The sequence below is a fragment of the Pygoscelis adeliae genome, unplaced genomic scaffold, assembly GCF_000699105.1.
Source record: "Pygoscelis adeliae isolate BGI_AS28 unplaced genomic scaffold, ASM69910v1 Scaffold263, whole genome shotgun sequence".
Classification (NCBI taxonomy): domain Eukaryota; kingdom Metazoa; phylum Chordata; class Aves; order Sphenisciformes; family Spheniscidae; genus Pygoscelis; species Pygoscelis adeliae.
Window position 1 is genome coordinate 958,393 of NW_008824552.1, and position 17,848 is coordinate 976,240.

The window sequence follows — 17,848 nt, forward strand, 5'->3', positions numbered from 1 at the left end:
AAAGAGAGAACAAGAAAGTTCACTGTTAGAACATGATCCTCTACTAGCATTTGTGGAAAAATAAGTTAGTTTAAGGAAAAAAAAAAGCATTAGATTTTATTCAAAGAGACCCCACACTGCAATTTATTACCACCCTTTACAATTCTCCTAGTACTTTTTAAACCCACAGAGCAATATTCAAGTATATACCAGCTTTAATGTAAGAGCCTTCTGAAGTATTTTACCAAATGTTCTGACTGCCATATTTTAATTCACGTCCTTGTGCCTAAGATTTTGATTTTCCATAGGTGTTTAGATTCTGCCTGTATGTTTGCCACTTGCTCCCTTAGATGCCCAAGAGTTAGGCATCAGATGACGCTACCAGAAGTGATCCCTTCCTCTCTCGAAAGACACCTATACTCTCACTTCTCCTATATGATAAATTGTTTATAAAGAACACCACCAATGACTGGTCTAAATATCACTGTAAGAGAAAAATATAATTTACAATGATAATGCAATTTTATGGATTCAGCAGTGCAAAATTTAGCATTTAGCAGTACAAAAGAAACCTCCTGACACGGTATAAATGCTGTTTTTTTCAGACCTACTCCTTCTCAGAACGGAAACAGAACTGAGTCCACAAAAGAAACTTGCTCAAAATAATAAGAGTCAACAGCTACACGAACATTGCAATTCCATTCTGCTCGTACTGCTGCAGATAGTGCACTACAGACCTTAATTAAAGATCACAGAGCAAAACAGTTTGTTATAAGAAAGCCACGTGTTCAAATCCAAGAGAGCACAATACAGGTTTTACCAATTAAATGAACTGCAAAACTGCCTAGATTTTTTATGTACTTAAGAATGTTTTTGGAAGTACTTCAAAAGTTAAAAAAAGAATACTAACCATTAGTTTATGCTAATATTCCCAACCCATGCTAAAAATTCAGGAAGTTAGTTTTCTGAAAACTAGGATAAAGCTGCCTTTCAAGTTTTCCTCATACAAGTTTACAATCTGAACAGTCTGCATTATTTCTGATCTTTAACCAATAAGAAAACACAAATACAATTTGATCCCCAGAAAAACACTGGGAGTTTAAAAATTCAATTTACTGGCCTTTTTATAAATTCACTGCAGGACTATGAGCAAGTCACCTGCCTTTTGAAGTCCATATATGTAAAATAGGAATGATGCTGACCTATCTGCTTGAGGTGCCCAAGAAGTTTAATTCATGTAAATCGCCTAATATAAGGTGCTACAGAAGTGCAAAGTATCAGTATAAGCTGCAAGAAAACTTCCTTTAAAATAAACCCAGTGGGGAAGGAACGATCATATGTTTGTGTACCAATTCAAAAAGATCGTAAGAAGAATAAAAGAGCACTCAGTGCAAAAATCCTAATCTAGAATAAATATCAACAGGATTGTGAACGTGCTGTTGCGCGCACTGTTCACAAGAGAGAAGTGCCTTTTTTACCCTAATAAACCATGTTTGATCACCTGTACGTCTGGGTTTACCCTCCCTTCCCTTCTCAGAGCCATAACTTACCAGTGGGAGTAGTGACCAGTTTAGTTGTCATGATAGTCCCATTACTGCTAACCACCATAATAGGTGAATTGCTACTGCTGGGCAAGGTCGCTGTAACTGGTTTGGGAAGGATTTTACTGGGCTGCACCTGTTGAGTGATTATTTTAACACCTAGGAAAGGAGAAAGGTCACTGTTAAAATACAGGCACGAAAAGTTACTTTCTGAAATGCTTTCTCAGACCAAGTCCTAGTGGGCAAGTAGCCTCACAAGGCTTCTATTCTGAGCCCATGTACTCTTGATCCTGAAAAGAATTTTTTTTGTTTGGGTTGGTTTTTTTTGCTTCTTTTTTTTTTTTTTTCTGTTTTGCAAATAACAGGACAGTCATCAACTTTGCCTTTCATGTGCCTGTTTCAGTTCCTAGCCACTCCCATTGAGGCATGGGATTCCATTCCATCCTTGATTTGTTGTAGTGATTTTTAACCTTTTCTGGTCCATGATTCAAAAAATAGAACGTTTCCCAGGAACCAAGAGGTTACAACCAATACTGAATTGGTTCACAAACCACCTAAAAGTGACATAGTTCTTCATCAACTTAGTCTGTAAATTCTAATGTGTCTTAATTAGCCTAGTTGGATTTCATTCCTCTGAATAAATTAAAAAAAGCTTTCTACACAAAGAGTATTAGTGGGTGTAAGGAAGCAACTGCGACACTGGCTAGGGAACGTCGCTTTAAGTAAACTGCTCTCTCTCCTCTTGATTTATTGGTTATCTTGAAGCCACAGAGGAACTGGGCTGAAGCAAGCTCTGAGTAGAGTCAGCAAGAACAAAGGATGAGGACACCTTAGTCCAGCAAGGATTCTGCTCCCTCTCTCTCGATTTGTGTAGTGGAATAGGACCTCTGTGAGATCCACCTCTCAGTTGCAAACCAGGAGATTCATGTCATCTGTTCAAAAGCATATCCAGGACACTTGCATCTTACGTTCCGTTCCATGACGAGGTAAATGCATTGCATTGTGTTGGTCAAATGCCATGAAACACCCAGCCTGAATTAATCCCATCTAAATGTAGGCACTTACATTTGTATACAAATATTTCTAGGTGAACAATTTTGTCCCCTCAGGACATGAAACATCCTTCAGAGATGTTTTCTTCTTTCTATGTTGACTATAAAAGCAGTATGGAGCGAGTAAGCTCCAAACTTAAATAATGAAGTTAGGAAAGAGAACTTGAAGCCTTTGCATCATACAGACACAAAACTGTATAAAAAGCAAAGTCTCTGTGAAAATTGCTTCACATCTTCCAGAACGAATAGGTATCAGATGGTATTTCCAAAGAAACTTTAACTAAAAAGAACGTTGAGCCTAAACCCATGGTAGAATGCAAGGAGTGGAGCTCTTATTGATCAAATATTGTTCAGTGACTGGAGGATGGAGGCCTCTTATCGGTCTTCATCAGTGGATATTTTTTCTTAGGCAATAGTCCTATAACCCAAAAGGAAGTTTATCAAAGGACAGGAGTAGGGCTGTTTATTTTTTCATTCTATGGTGTATTTTAATTCTTTGATCTAAATAGTGTGAATATAAAATAATAACTTTACTGGCATGATTAATGTAAAATATGGACATAAAAATACTTTGCACTTTTATAGCACTTCTTCCTTTAGAATTAGGTAACTTTACAAGCGTTACTTCTTACTACATCTTATGGAGATGAGAACTGTATTCTACAGCAGAGTAAAGCCGACACAGAAAGATTACACGACTTGCCCAAAGTCAACTGAATGAATCAATGTTACAAAAAGAATCCAGTCCAACTTCCAGTCTCAGATCTAATTGTATTTGTTTTGACAAGTACCTCAAAAGTAGGTTGATTTCTGGACCCAAGAAAAGAATTAAAACACGGATTAACTTCTTTTTCCAGTTGATACAGTTGAACAGCTCTTGGACCTTCAGAAAACTGGTGTCTTCCAGGTTGCCAATCATGTTACTTTTGAAGATATTTACATACCTTTCAATCTCTAAAGATAAAACATTATTCCTAAAGCATGGTCTGTATACCTGAACCAAACAAGAGCAGCGACAGAACCAAATTCTTCAATTACTGTTCGCTGAAAACATTAAGACATCCTTCACTGTCTACTTATATCCAGGTTTAATGCCAAATCGTGTACTCAAGTAATTATGCCTTAATAATAGCTCCCCATGCACGTTGTGGGACAGAATTCTGCCCTACTTTCTTGAGTTGTGGTTAGACCTCACCAACCAGCAATATGACCAAAGATTAACTCCAACTACCTGATTCCTGTTTGATCTGAATGGTGGGCTTGATGCCAGGTGGCAACTGAGATTGCTGTGGCTGCTGTTGAGCTACAGAAGACTGCGCCAGCTGTTGCTGCTGCTGCTGCTGCTGCTGTTGTTGCTGCTGCTGTTGTTGTTGCTGCTGCTGCTGCTGCTGTTGTTGGGCCTGTGCTATTTGGTGCAGCTGCTGTTTGGGGGACTGCTGATGCTGTTTGGGAAACTGTGCTAAGATCTGAGTCGGATTCCCAACCAAACCTTTGGGGGAAGGTAGTCTGGTAGAAGCAACTTTAATTGCCGATGTAGAGACACCTGTGAAAAAGTAAATGGTTTAAGACTGAACAGTGCAGCACAAAAGAAAAATACTACAATTTCTTAAATGCTTTTGCATTTAAACTGTCTTTACTACCAAAAGATGCATAGATATACATGCGTAAAAAAGCTCCCACATAGCAGAAGCACTCTGTTCAGAGGCAAGGGAGCTTTATACAGTTTTTCAGTGCGGCAGCAGAACAGCAGCTAATGGAAAGACCACAATCCCAGTCTATGTCCTGCACCTTTTGTAGTACAAATAATTCACAAATATTTTCAAAGCCTGAGCTTAAAGCTTCAAGAAAGCAAAATATTTATAGTGAAAATCACGACTACAAAGTTAGGGCATGAGGATGATAAATATCAAACCCATCAACATTAGAAGGGAGTACCTGTTAGCGCAACGTTATTTTAGAAGAATGAATCAAGTAATGGCATGTAATTTAGAAAACTGTGGAACACACATGTTTTGTGCTGATAGGTTAGGTGATCTTACAAGTAATAAAGTGATTAAAACAAGTTTGCAGTAAGATGGAAAGACAAAGTTCCCAAATAAATCTTAATTCTTATTTCGGTCATTCCCTTACATAGTTGTCACAACACTACCAGCAAAATTTGGCTTCATCTATAATTCTAAACTGCACATCCATAAGCACCAAAAAAGACAAACATGAAGTCCATGTCTTATGAAGGCAGATTTTAACCACGTCCCAGCTGTAGTGGAAAATAGAAGGAAAATCTCCTCTCTTATTTCTCTACATTTACAGATGGCAGCAATAATGATAGAAATCATCATAAGCTACAATTCTGGCAACCTAAATAAGCAACCCTTTTCTCACTGCATCATCTAAGACAGTTTCTCCATTTCCTTGGTCAGCTGTTTTCATTCTGAATTTAACTTTCTTCACAGTTGGAATGATTATCAGTTTATGACAAAAAATGTTTCACCAACATCATCTACAGTGACACTGATAATCTTGGGGGAAAAAAAAAATATTAAGAGATATTCCACCTAATATATTTTAGAATTATAGCTTCTTCCATGATCAAACCCACCTAAAAATCCACAGTTCAAACAATATGAAATTCTGCTGTAAGCCCTTCTGCTCTGTAGTATCTTCAGGATACTCTGCTCTATCAGTATCTTCAGGATCTGATTAACAGAAGCAATATGGAAGGTAAAATACCTCCTCGGCCTCGATTTGGTTGCCCAACTTTTTGTGGAATGGAACAAGAACGGAAGATATGGTCAAGGAAAAATTGCCATCTGATACTTGTCATCGTCAAGCAGAGTATTTTTCAAGTGCTGGTCACTGAGGCCCTTTCATTCATCCACAGCTTCCCTTCCAAATGGTTAGGAAGTGGCTGTGGAGTTGAATCAGCTGAGCTAGCATACATGGTTGGAATTAGAAATCAGAAACCTAGGAATTTTAATCCAGGACAACTCAGATCTTAATGTTTAAGGACTTGAAAACTGATATGCTGCTAAAATACACAGATAAAAAGGTATAAACACTCCTCTACTTTTCAGAAGTGTCATCAAGATTAGTTACCACAAGAAATATTCTAAAGACTAGGCATGTCAAGTGTAAGTTGTATTTATTTGATGCTAACTTTATGTTTTTGTAAATCAGGCTTTAAGAGAAGCAGTCATCTTCAAATATTGGAAACGTCCATTTTCCATGCATCAGACAGAGTTCCTAAAGCCAATAATTTTGAGCCTATAGTGTTTTAATGCTGCAAGTAAAATCTTTTCAAAATAAAAAGCTATGCCACACCGTCTCATCACATTCTCTTCAAAAAGAGGATGTGCACATTAATTGTTGAAGTAAAGAGTGAAAGAGTTCAACAAGAACTTTTGTGGAATATCTTGGATTAGTTTCATCAGTAGACCTCCTTCACCTCTCCTGTGCTCTACTCGTCATTTGTAAACATAAAGTGCATCTCCCCTGTGCTATTCTCAAAACAAAGTCCAACTCATCAGTGAAAGAGCTTTTATAAATACAACATTATTGCCATACCTTGTGCTACTGTTGACATAACCACTGACGGTGTTGATGATACTACAGCAGTCACAGCAATAGTATTTGCGGTACAGGAGGGAGTGGAACAGCTACTGCTGCTGCTGCTACTGACCAAAGAGGACTGAGAAGCAGTTATAACCACTGGCTGCTTTTGAGTAGTTGAGGCAATGACTGATGTTGGGACAAGTTTCGTAACTGCTGCATAGTTGTGGGACTTTGAAAGGATGTTGGGTACAAAAGTTGAGCTTGGAGAGGTGGTTACTATTATCACCTGAAAGAAGAAAAAGAACAACAAGAAATTCATTTGTTCTTTGCATTTATTTAAAAGCATAAAATTTCAGTAATATATCTATGTGTATTTAGTTTTAGGGATACACGTAAGAGTGTCATTCACATTTGCTGGCAACAAAACATTTCAATTAGTCTGAAGAAGTGGTGACAAACATTTCCTTAAAATCAGCAGGGTGTTTTTTTTTTTTTTTTTTTTTTTTTTGAGGAAAACAATTACTATCTAATTAAAGTAGAATTATCTCATGTCTGAAGGCAAACAGACAGGAATGAACTGCTTGGCTTCATTAAAATGGGCCAGGAAGCCCATTTTAAATGGAACTGAAGGGATTTCACTCAAGTTTTAAACACCATTCTCCCAAACCTTGTACGTACATCAAGAAATGGCAATGAGAGAATAGATGCTTTTTATTTTTCTCTTTAACAATTAACAAGCAGTTGCTGAGTCAGTAATGGGAAATATTTTTTTGATCCACAAGGCTGTAAAACAATCAATATTTCATCAGTGAAAAACCTGGTTTAAGTTTAAAACAATTTCTGCTTTAATTAGTGCTCTCAGTAACAAGAAATTCTTTCTATCTGTCTGAAAACCATTTGTCTAAAGACAATAAACATTACCCCAGTGCAAGTTACAATTGCAACACCATGAATCTGATTTGACATAGAAAAACACAGAATTCATTACAACATTGGAAGAGGTTTGTTCTTATGCAACTGACCTAGAAAACTAAGCATTTCTTAAGTATTGAATATGGGGACTGTTTATGTAAAGAGATTCCTTTTATTCTGCTTATAGGTACCTCCTTGTACTTACAACCACACAGTTAAAATAGAAACACACAGCACAGAAATACAACGTATTTTCAGTTTACCATGCAAGAATATTGAGAATTGTTTTAATAACGCAATTGTCCCAACAAAAAATTTCATTTATTAAAACTTTGGAAATTAAAACCTATTAATGATTTGATGTAACAAAAGCAGATAGGAAAAAAGGTACAGAAGGAGTAAAGAAAACCTGGGTCAGCTCAAACCAAGTCTTACACTACTACCCAAGGACTATTGAAACCTTGCCTGATAGAAAAAAGAAATAATATGGTAACGGCACCAGAAATAGACTTAAGTGACAGATCAAGCAATAAGAGATTAAGAGTTTATAATTTGTTAAAAAAAAAAAATTAAAAAAGGAGATAACCACATGGATGGAATAAAAGCAGCAAATTTCACCACCATGGTTGCCTCTGCCTCTCCTTTCCCCCCAGTGCTTAGTTTTATGGTCCCCGTTACTTAGCTCAGCCTTTAATATCTTGATCTGAGGAAAACCAAAACCTTACACCTCCATGAGCTACAGCAGGTTGACCACAACTGACCCATGCCTGAAGGACAAGGTTTCTACAGCTGCTGCTCTACCACTTCATTGCATTCCTAAGGGAGAACATTTTCTCTGCGTCACTCTTATTTTTGCCTTCTGCTTAACCTTGATTTAATCAAAACACCCTTCTGAAATTGCTCTTAGGCTATGACCATGCAAGACGAGCTGAACACGACACAGCTTGATTCTGGTACAAGGCCTGCAGGTGGAAAGATCCTACGATATGCCTCTGGAGTTTTATCCTGTTTCTTAAATAGTCAGTTAACACTAGAAATACTTCCCAAGTGTTTGAATTTTAGGGCCAGCTCCATTCCACCTAGGATAACTGATTTACGAATACAGTCAAAGGACAACTTGCTGTTAAAAAAGGCAGACTATTCACTTTAAGCTTCCTACAGAATCCACAGTGCAAGAGGGCAAGTTCAGCGTCTCAACTAAGTACGTACAGAAATGTAGGATGAATTTGGGCATAATCACAGCTCCTCAACACCATTGTTCTTCATTCAAAGAGAGAGATAAAACCATCAGTCCAAGATTATCACTTAATAGCACTTTATTTAATCATGCAAGGAAAAAAGCTTGTAAAGCATTATAGTTCAACAATGATTGCTGTCCTGTGACTAAGCAGGTTTGGGTCTCTTTATTCTTTCAAAATTAACACAGCAGAACAAAGTTTAGTGGTCTTCATGTATTAAGTATATCCGGAAAACAGAATTTTCGGGTAAAAATTTAAAAGTATTAAAGCTCAAATCACAACAATTATATTTTTGAGTTACTATTTTCTCACATATGATCAAAGTAACCTCATCATGGGTACCAAAACTGCATCACATCTTTTACAGCAGAAAGACTGCCTGATTAAAAAAAAAAAAAGCTAGTTGCTTTTTTGTTGTTGATTTTAATTGTTAAGGTAAAAACTAATTCCTAACATACACTGAAATTAGTCCTGTCAGCTCTATTTTGAGAGATACCAAAACCTAGTCCCTGAAGAAATAATGGTATTAACTGCCAGAAGCTTCACTAGCTAGATTCCTTCTGTGTCCTAGACAGAGGACTTCACTGTAAGAGAAACCAGAAACTGGAGCTGTGACATTATTAGTTGTTATGACAAATCTTACTCCAACCCACTAAAACGTCAAAACAATTCAGAAAGCTGGCATGCAGAAACGAAGAATTTCATTCATATCCAACAATTTCACTCATATCCAACAGCACTTGTTTAAAATAGTACCTTTCCAATTTGAGTCTAACAAGTCTGACATTTAATTTAAAACTACTAAAAGGGACTTCTCCCACCAAAATGATCCAGTTACATACTTTGGCATATCTAAATCCAACAAAAGAGGGCAGTGTGACAAGTTCAGATACAAACGCTACTATGGCTCCCTACTGAAACAAGCGATGATTTTCCTATCGTTGCAGATTAGTAAGGAGTCAAACAATACTGTGCAAAGCAAACCCTAAAATTTCCATGTCAGAACAAGTAGAGGCACAACTGCAGAGAAGACCCTATCAACAGTCCATTCTCTTCCTTTTGGAGATTTAATACACTCCATCTTTAACTACCATGATACACTCATACTTAATACAACACTACAGACGTTTAAGGCACAAAAATTCTTCCTGCACAAAAGATGAGCCCAACAAGGGCAACAGGATGGGTAGGTTAAGCCCTATCCTAGCTGTGGATTTGCTGCACTGAATGCAGGACATTTTATTTGATGGTTTGTGCTCACTCACGAATTTCCATACGCGTATTCAGAGACGAAATCTGATTAAGGACACTGTTAAAGAACGGTGAATCAAATGAAAGCATCAAAGAGCTCTGAAGTGGGAAAAGGCCATAAAGCAAGTTCTTTATTGCACATTACTTCAGTTAATCTTCCTTGGTTTTAAAGTTTCCAAAAATCGGGACATGGGAACTCTCCTAATCCAAACAGAGTCATAAAACAATGAAGACGACTAACAGAACGAATACCGTGTGAAGGTTTGAGCTCAATAGTCAAACTCTCACAGTTGGACAAAAAAATGCTTGTTAGTGGCCAGCCTACCATCAGTCTCTCAGTACCAAGGCCAAATTAATTCCACAGACCACCCCACCCCCCCAAGTCTGCCTTAATTAATAACCGTACCAAGAATTAACTTGGTCTGAGCCATTAATCTTCTTTTAAATCTTAAGGACAAAAAAGTAGACACATCTGAAATGCTTCCTAAAGCACAGGAAAATAGTCATGCCATAGATTAGGCATGTAAAAATCTGACTCCAATACAAAATTTCAACATGGAAAACCTTTTCCACACACTGCATTCTGGTGAAAGCTGGGCACACTCAGCTGAAATAATGCAACTGATTTTGATCACTATAACACTGTTAATGTAGAATGAGAAATGGCACACTAGTACTGAAAGGAAAATAAAGCCCCCCAGACCTCGATCAGCTCCAAGAATAAGCTGTATAGACCCCAAAAAACTAGTCTCTAAACAAAAGGCTTGGCAAGGGAAAGCCCATGCCACCTCTCCTGGAATTCTACTACTGCAAAGAATAATTATAAATAAGGAAAATAGAAATAAGAAAGATTACCTTTGACCAATAGTTGTTACCATCTGAAGGCTGTTCAGTGGCCTATGTGATCCAGTTCTCAGTGGACTAGTGTCCATATCACAAAACCCAACACCACAAAGGGTACTAACTGGCAACCTTGTTGGCAGTCTCACCAGAGAGGCCAAGAATTGAATGAGCATGGAGACTGAATCCCCTCTCATCCCTAGAAGTGGTCCCTTCAGGTCAGGGTTGAGGCACATTGGTGGGGCAGTCTGGGGGAAGCTTGCACTCCCGCTGCCTGTGCTGTACCTGTTCTGTGGATAAAAAGAGGGCTTCAGTCTCCACGGCTGTCAATCCAGGTCCTTTCACACACAGGTGAACTAAATTCATACAAGAGTCTGGTTTTCTCTTTGTTCGTTTTAAAGAGGGATTACCTTATCCCAAGCACAATCCTTAAAAACCAGCTAGACAGTTCATAGAAAGGAAGAGTCAAACATCACATCTTATTCATTGAAAAAATCAGAATAAAGTAACATTTGGCGCTTCCCCCACATACCTTCTGTGTTGTCGTGTTTGTTGTCTGTGTTGAGGGCTTAGTGAAGGTTATTTTCACAGGCGACATGTGTGGTGGTAAGGAGTTGGCAATGCTCTGCATTATATTACTCATCTTGGGGCTGCCACTTACAGGCACTGTGATAGTTTTAGTGACAGGAGTCACTGCCTTCGGGACTTCTTTCAGGAGAACAGGGGAAGAACTAGAAGAATTTGTTCGCCGCCTTTTGCGGGGCTTTTCATCATCATCTGAGCAGCTGACACCTGGAAAAGAAGTACTTTTTCTAAATTATATTTTCCCCATTTGCAGCGCTCAATGCTTTCTAAAACACTTCAAACTTCCTGAGGTTATACCCACTTTCAAATAAGATGAAAAGAAATAGAGGATAAATTATTTCTTATGGTCACAACTAACCTGTATCACACCACAGATGGTCTTAGTCCTCGATATAGACCACACTTAAAGTGCCATAAAGCGAAGAAACAAACCCTACAAAACCCAAGCTACTCAGTTACTGGGTTACTTCATTCAGTTTAAGAGATTAAAAGAACATAAGAGCCAGTACAGGGATTTCATTCTGTCTCCAGAAGTTTGACTAATGAGACTACGCACACAAGAGGTTTGGGATAACGTCATGCACATTTCAGTTTAAAACTCTACAGTACACTGCTGCTGTTGCTGCTGGTTTTGTTTACAACTGGACTATCGAAGTTTATCCTCCTGCAGTCTTCTCCGATTTCAACCTTTGTACCTACTTTCATACCACTGTAATGATAAATTACAGTACCCTCCTCCCTTTCACCTCAACACATCGTCTTGAGATCCTTTTTTTTTTTTTTTTAAGACAGACTTTAACTATGAAGGTCAAACATCACTTTATCAGCTTCTGCCTTGTTTGGTGCGTTCTGTGCAACAGATATAAACCGGCACCTAACACACAATCATGAAAAACAACAGAAATCCAGCCTCAAATGTGTTCATTCTCCCTCACAATCATCTACTGCACATGTAGGAAAAAAAAAAGTATGCCGCAATATTCAGCTGAGCAACGGATAGCCCTTTCTGCAGTGTGATCAATGGATCTTAAATCCATGTGAAACTCTCCTAAATAGGCAAAAGGTTCATAAACTGGTATACGTTACAGAAAGACACAGTTTAATTACCCTGAAAATCTTACAGCTGTCGGGTAGCATTTATGTTTACCAAATTAGCCAGCGTTAAACAATCTTAAAAAACAGAGATAAGCTGAAAAGACGCAATCCCCCCTATGCAGAACAAGACTGAAGATCTTGTTCCATATGCCTGGGGCTTGAAGACGAAAATGCTGTCGCGGCAAAAACCAGTCTCGCTTGTAACCCAAGCAAACTTGGTTGGCAGTCAATCTCTAATTAGGGTCAAGATCTAATTACAGTCAATCTCTAATTAAAATAACTAAATATTCTGGCATTCGAAAAGTGAAGATGCAGGAATTAACATGGACAAGAAAGTGCCCAGTAGCACAGCAAGTGATTTCTGAAAAAAAATGGGATTCTCTCCTCGTATGAGTACCAACTCATTTGCAGGTACGCTTCAGAAGGCTGACAGTTGTATCCACACAAAGATGGGAAACTGAACTAGAGAAGAGAAGCAAAGGCTCTATTTTAAGTTTGCTTTGAACTCCAAAAAATAGTTTTAGCTGGCTGTAGCAGTATAGATGAAGCGTGGATCTCTGAGTCCGGATTTCAAAGCTTTAAGCAACAATTTACTTTATGGCCCTGAACAAGCCTAGCGGTGATCTCCATCTATAAAGCAGAGATTTGGTTACAAGACTTTAAGGTCTACTATGAACAGGCTTTTAAGCATTATTGCGAGTGCACTACATAAACTTGTAACTGTGAGGTCACTAATTACATTGAAAATGTGAAGGAATTTCAGAACCTCAGAATCCATCTGAATCAAAAATCCACATGCAGCTAGGATGCTAGGACACAGATGTTATTTTTGGTGGGTCACCGAGAAATGCTGAAGAGAAAGCTATTTGTTTGTGGTCCTCATCCACAAAAAAACAACAACCCACCAAACACTTTATATTAAGCACAGCTCACTTCATCTCCTGTTTTCACCACTGGGGTTCTGCAAGAACGTTATTCCTATAATTTCATGTTAGAAACTGCATTTGCACAAAGTTTTCCACAAGCATTTAGCTAAAAGGTAATGCAGCTCGACTAACTCACACTTGACAAGCAAGGAAGCAGAGGCACGGAGAGGTTAATGGCTCAATCAGACTGTGACTTGGATGAGGTCACACAACAGATCAGTGGCAAAGTCACGACTATAACTCAGGCCTCCCGAGTTTCCTCTTAAGCAGGTTTGTTAAAACTAACGTGACTGATATAACACATTCTCAAAGACACACGATTCCTTAAAAAAAAAAAAAAAAAGAAAAACCACAAAGAACAAAATGAAGCACGCGAAGTAGGGAAAAAAAAAAGAAATCTAGGGATGGACAGAATAAAAATGAGAACGTTTCATCCCTCTATTGTGTGTCTAGACTGGTTTTATACTCATTACCATGTAATAATTCAACAGAGGCCCAAATTAAATTTTTAAGAGGTTAAGAACATTTTCCCCTGAATCTTTAAATTAAAGCTGAGTGATTAGTGCATTAAATCAGAAAAATGAAAAATCTTAATGTAATGGGTTCCGTGGGTTGACATAGCCATTAAAGATGGTGGTTTGCAGGTAACATTATGTATAATGTGACATTTCTGACTAGCTAGAAGTTTAAACAAATGCACATATAGCATAAAGATTAAAATAATTTTTAAAATAGTAAAGGTATCCACAGCAAGCATAAAAATAGCACTTAACTTCACCATTAATCTTTGTCACCTGCATTTTGACAGACACCAAATAAAGACAGAAGGAAACATTTTTAATTATTAGTTAAATAAAACTACCTTTGATGAGCTGGGCATATATATGAGGACGTATTCTGCTTTTAGAACTAGCTGATTTATTAGCCAAAGAAAGAAGGAGAGGAGGACAAGAAAAAAGACTGTTTCCAGGCATTATGCCCTGGATTTCCAAATTTAAATACACGAAGATGGGTATCTGGTGGGATTTCGTACGGAGTTTTCACAGTTGCCCAGGAATGCAAGCCTCACTAAGATGCACTTCCAAATAAATCACAAAATGGCCAGACATAGTTAATGTAAGCCTATAAATGCTTGCCAAACTACTGTATTCTAAAAAAGTCTAGGTCAACTGTGAAAGTGGAAAGGCGGGACCTTTTCTAACTCAAATAAGTGACCACTACGCATTATTTAAGCAGAAGGAAGAGGGAAGTCCTCTGCAGAAGCAACCAGCAGAGCCACCTTAAAGACAAGTTCTCAACAGGCTGGATTAGAAATCCACTGATATACAGCAATTCCTATATTTTGTTTTCAAAATACTTTTCACTCTTGTTGTCCTTGCCATTACTGCTCCCTGCAGCACTTTACAGTGAGTGGATTTATCCTGAAAACAATTTCTCTGAAAAAGGGAAGCAATAAATTCATTCTTTAGACTAAACGAAGGCATAAAGGCATTAAATGGCTTGCCCAAGGTCAGAGTGTTTAACTCAGTCCATGCTTCAGCCACAAGACTGTCCCTTTCTTTCCCTTTTGTTAACCAGTTGCTAATATCACTTACTTTTGACGTAAACAGTACTTCCACTTGGCAAGACGACTACATTGGAGGCTGGACTGGCAGGTCTGGGGGACTTCACTGTTGCTACACTGCCACTTGGAACAGGGGTAGATGTTGGGGTTGAAGTGGTACTTGTGTAGGAATAGCAAACCACCACTGAAGAGGAGAAAAGACACCTTCCATATAACTGAAGTGCAGAATCCCATTATTCTATCACTATTTTAACAATTGAAATGGAAGCCAAAGACTTATTGGGTCATTATCCACATCTTTGCCTCTGCAATCCTGTTACTGTTGAATACTCCCCAGTTTGACCTAAGCATGGCCATGGAATTAATGGCCTTGAAAAACAACACAAGAAATCTAACCTCCCCTCCTCCCATCCCCAGAAATCTGTGCTGCCGATTTAATTTTTGTATTTGTCTTAATCTGATGTTTTACTTTACAATTTGTTATTTTTCATTTTAGCATTAATTCAATATTTTGATCTTTTTACTTTTCTGTAAATGACCATATCTAGACTGGTAACTGATAAAAAATAGCTAGTGCCTCTCCTCAACAATACATCAGTTGAAGAAACCAAAATATTCCGTCAGTAATGAACAACTGATTTTGCTAATCAGCTTTTTTAAACTGTTGCTTCTAAGGAACAGTACAACGATCCAGTATTTCTCACAGAAACAGGACAAAACAGCCTATTTCAAGAAGTGTTACACATTCTCTAGTTGCATGAAGCATAATTCGAGCCTATTCAGCCAAGTCAGATGGAACGTGTACTAGCATTATTTAAAAGGCATAGGAAAAGCAGAAAGCAATCTTTTAACTTGTTAACTTGGTATGTTTCATCTGAAGCTTAAAAAAAAAAAAACAAACCACCAACAAAATTTTCTTGACTTTCACCAAAACCTACTCACATTCCTACAACAAAGTGTTCTGAAACATCCTTCATCACTTACAGAACTTTACAAAATCCTAAGCCATCAGTCCAAGTTTTTATAGTCTATAGAGCTTAATGAGTTAACCAGTGAATTTCCTCCTCATTTCCTGGCAATTTGGTTTTTTTTTATTTCAATTGCTAGTGTGCTCACTAACACAAAGCTGTCAGATTTATGCTGCGGATGCTGCAAAGGCATCTTTTTAAAAAAAAAAAAGATTTTTTTCATATTTCTATGACTACTGTGCAATAAAAATGATTCAGATTTTAAAAAAAAATCTAACACTTAAAATCTAAGATAACAACTTATACTGCGACATAATCTTTATATTCCCGTAGACTGCAGTAGAATCCCAGCTTTCTCTCACCTTCTTTGTTTCCAGTTTCTGCAGGAACTGGAAGAGATGCGTTGTGCTGAACAGCTGCATTGGCAACAGCATTAGCGGTAACAGTAAACGCTGTTTGTGGAACAAGCCGTGGCATCAGCGGCACCAGTCGACGACCTTCTATAGACCATTCGGAAGACGTCCAGACATACTAAACAGAAATGCACGTTCTGTAAGTATTCTGCCGAGTTTCCAAAATACTCAGTACTCTCATTTAAGTGCCTTTTTTCAACAGTGGAAGTCTAAAGTTTCTAAAGACATACTAGAGCAATAGTCTTCAACTTTCTTCATTTCGTGAAAGCCCTTACATTTTTCCCAGCTGATGTAGAAATCCTCCCGTAGAAAATTTAAGAGTTGCTGCTTCTTTTACTGTTTTGTTTTACAGAGCCCTTAATGGGCCAGAGGTCTGTGGATGTCATGTTCAAAACTTCCATGTTAGATTAGCTACTATTCAGGTAGAGTCAGTACACACTCTACTTCTGGATGACAAAAATACCTAGACATCCAATAGACTTCATTAGACTAATGAAATTTATTATGTTGCAGGGAAAAACCCTTGGCTTCTAATGCAAATCTTGCTCTCCCTGAACAGAAAGCTGTCTCCAATTTATTAAAGTAATCCCAAACAAGGTAACAGATCATTAAATGATTTAAGTACACCCTGTGAATCTTCCTCAACAGAAACCAGCCTGCTGCTCTCGTTTTCTCTTAACCTTAGTACACACAAACTAGAATGTTTCCAAAAAATGCTGTTCTTATCTAGATGGAGAATTGTTTGTTTATGACTGTTTTACATGAGTCATTTGTCAAATCAGCAAAACCAAAAAGGCAAATTATTTTTCAACGCTGTTAACGTTCTTAAGCAAATCAACCCATTTCATGTATTAATATATTCTGAAAAACAACTTCACACGTGAACTATTGCAAGCAAGTTGCAGCAAAAGCTACCACAAATTAGTTTGTAAAATGCAGAGGATCTGCTCTGTTGTTAAATCCTGATACGCTTCAGCGTTCTTCATATATATTCATATAGTAAAAGCAGAGCTACATCAGTGAGCTAAAAATACATTTTTAAAATCAGAAATAAGACTGCAAATGTTGCATACAGCAAAGCTAGCAACGTCGGCTTTCCTAATGAGTTAGAGAATTATTTAAGTCAAATACCATATCACCAACCATCACTTAGAAAGAATTACCACAGGAAAAAAAAAAAAAAAAAAGAGATGCAGCACTTCACAATTGCACCTTGTCTGGATTACAGTATCTCATCCGTTTGAAGTGCAATACCTCAGGACAAACTTTATGCTTGTTCTGTAAAATGCTAAAAACAGAACTACTGCTTGAAAAAGAAACTTGATTCAAGAAAAGAATCCTGACTTGACAATTAAACGCTTATCTCCCATTATTTTTTCCCCCTTCTTTAAAGAAGCGTAAGGAACTTGGTGGTTTTTGTTTGGTAAACAGCCTATTTCTAACTCTTTAAACTTGAACATTAAAACACGAAAATGTTAAATGTCCTTCTGCAGCACTAAAACAGTATGCCGATTTTGGCGAGTCTCGGACCAGACAATTGCTAACTCCAAGTGGTTTGCTATTTGTACGATTTCCTTTTTTTCCTCCCCATAACACCTAAGCTACAGGGGTCAAAAAAATCAATGGTTACAACACAGAAAAAGAAAGAAAAATACACACACTTACAATCCAGCTCTTAATAGTAAGACTGTTCAGCAACTATCAAAGATACATAAGCACGTGTCCTCTTGCTCCTCTCCACCGCTCAAAATCACGTGGAGCTTGCGAAAGCAAACGCCAGGAGGAACCAGCCCAGCTGATGCCAGCACAGCAGCCGCATCGAGCAGAGAACAGTGGACACTGATGTCATCAGTTAGCTTGCTGCATTTTTTTTTTTTTTACTCTGACCGTTTTTTTCCCCCCTCTGTGCTGATACACTGTTTTCCACTAATC

At 37.8% G+C, this 17,848-nt stretch overlaps 1 protein-coding gene across 1 annotated transcript in view; it reads right to left on the bottom strand.

Annotated features, from left to right (window-relative positions):
- The window catches only part of LOC103915170 (chromosome unknown open reading frame, human C11orf30), a 40,086-nt gene that overhangs the window by 17,394 nt on the left and 4,844 nt on the right, over window positions 1-17,848 (bottom strand). The window contains 7 exon segments of the mRNA XM_009321939.1: window positions 1,530-1,679; window positions 3,804-4,115; window positions 6,137-6,410; window positions 10,898-11,157; window positions 14,567-14,719; window positions 15,866-16,024; window positions 16,027-16,034. Coding sequence (XP_009320214.1) covers window positions 1,530-1,679; window positions 3,804-4,115; window positions 6,137-6,410; window positions 10,898-11,157; window positions 14,567-14,719; window positions 15,866-16,024; window positions 16,027-16,034 — 1,316 coding nt within the window.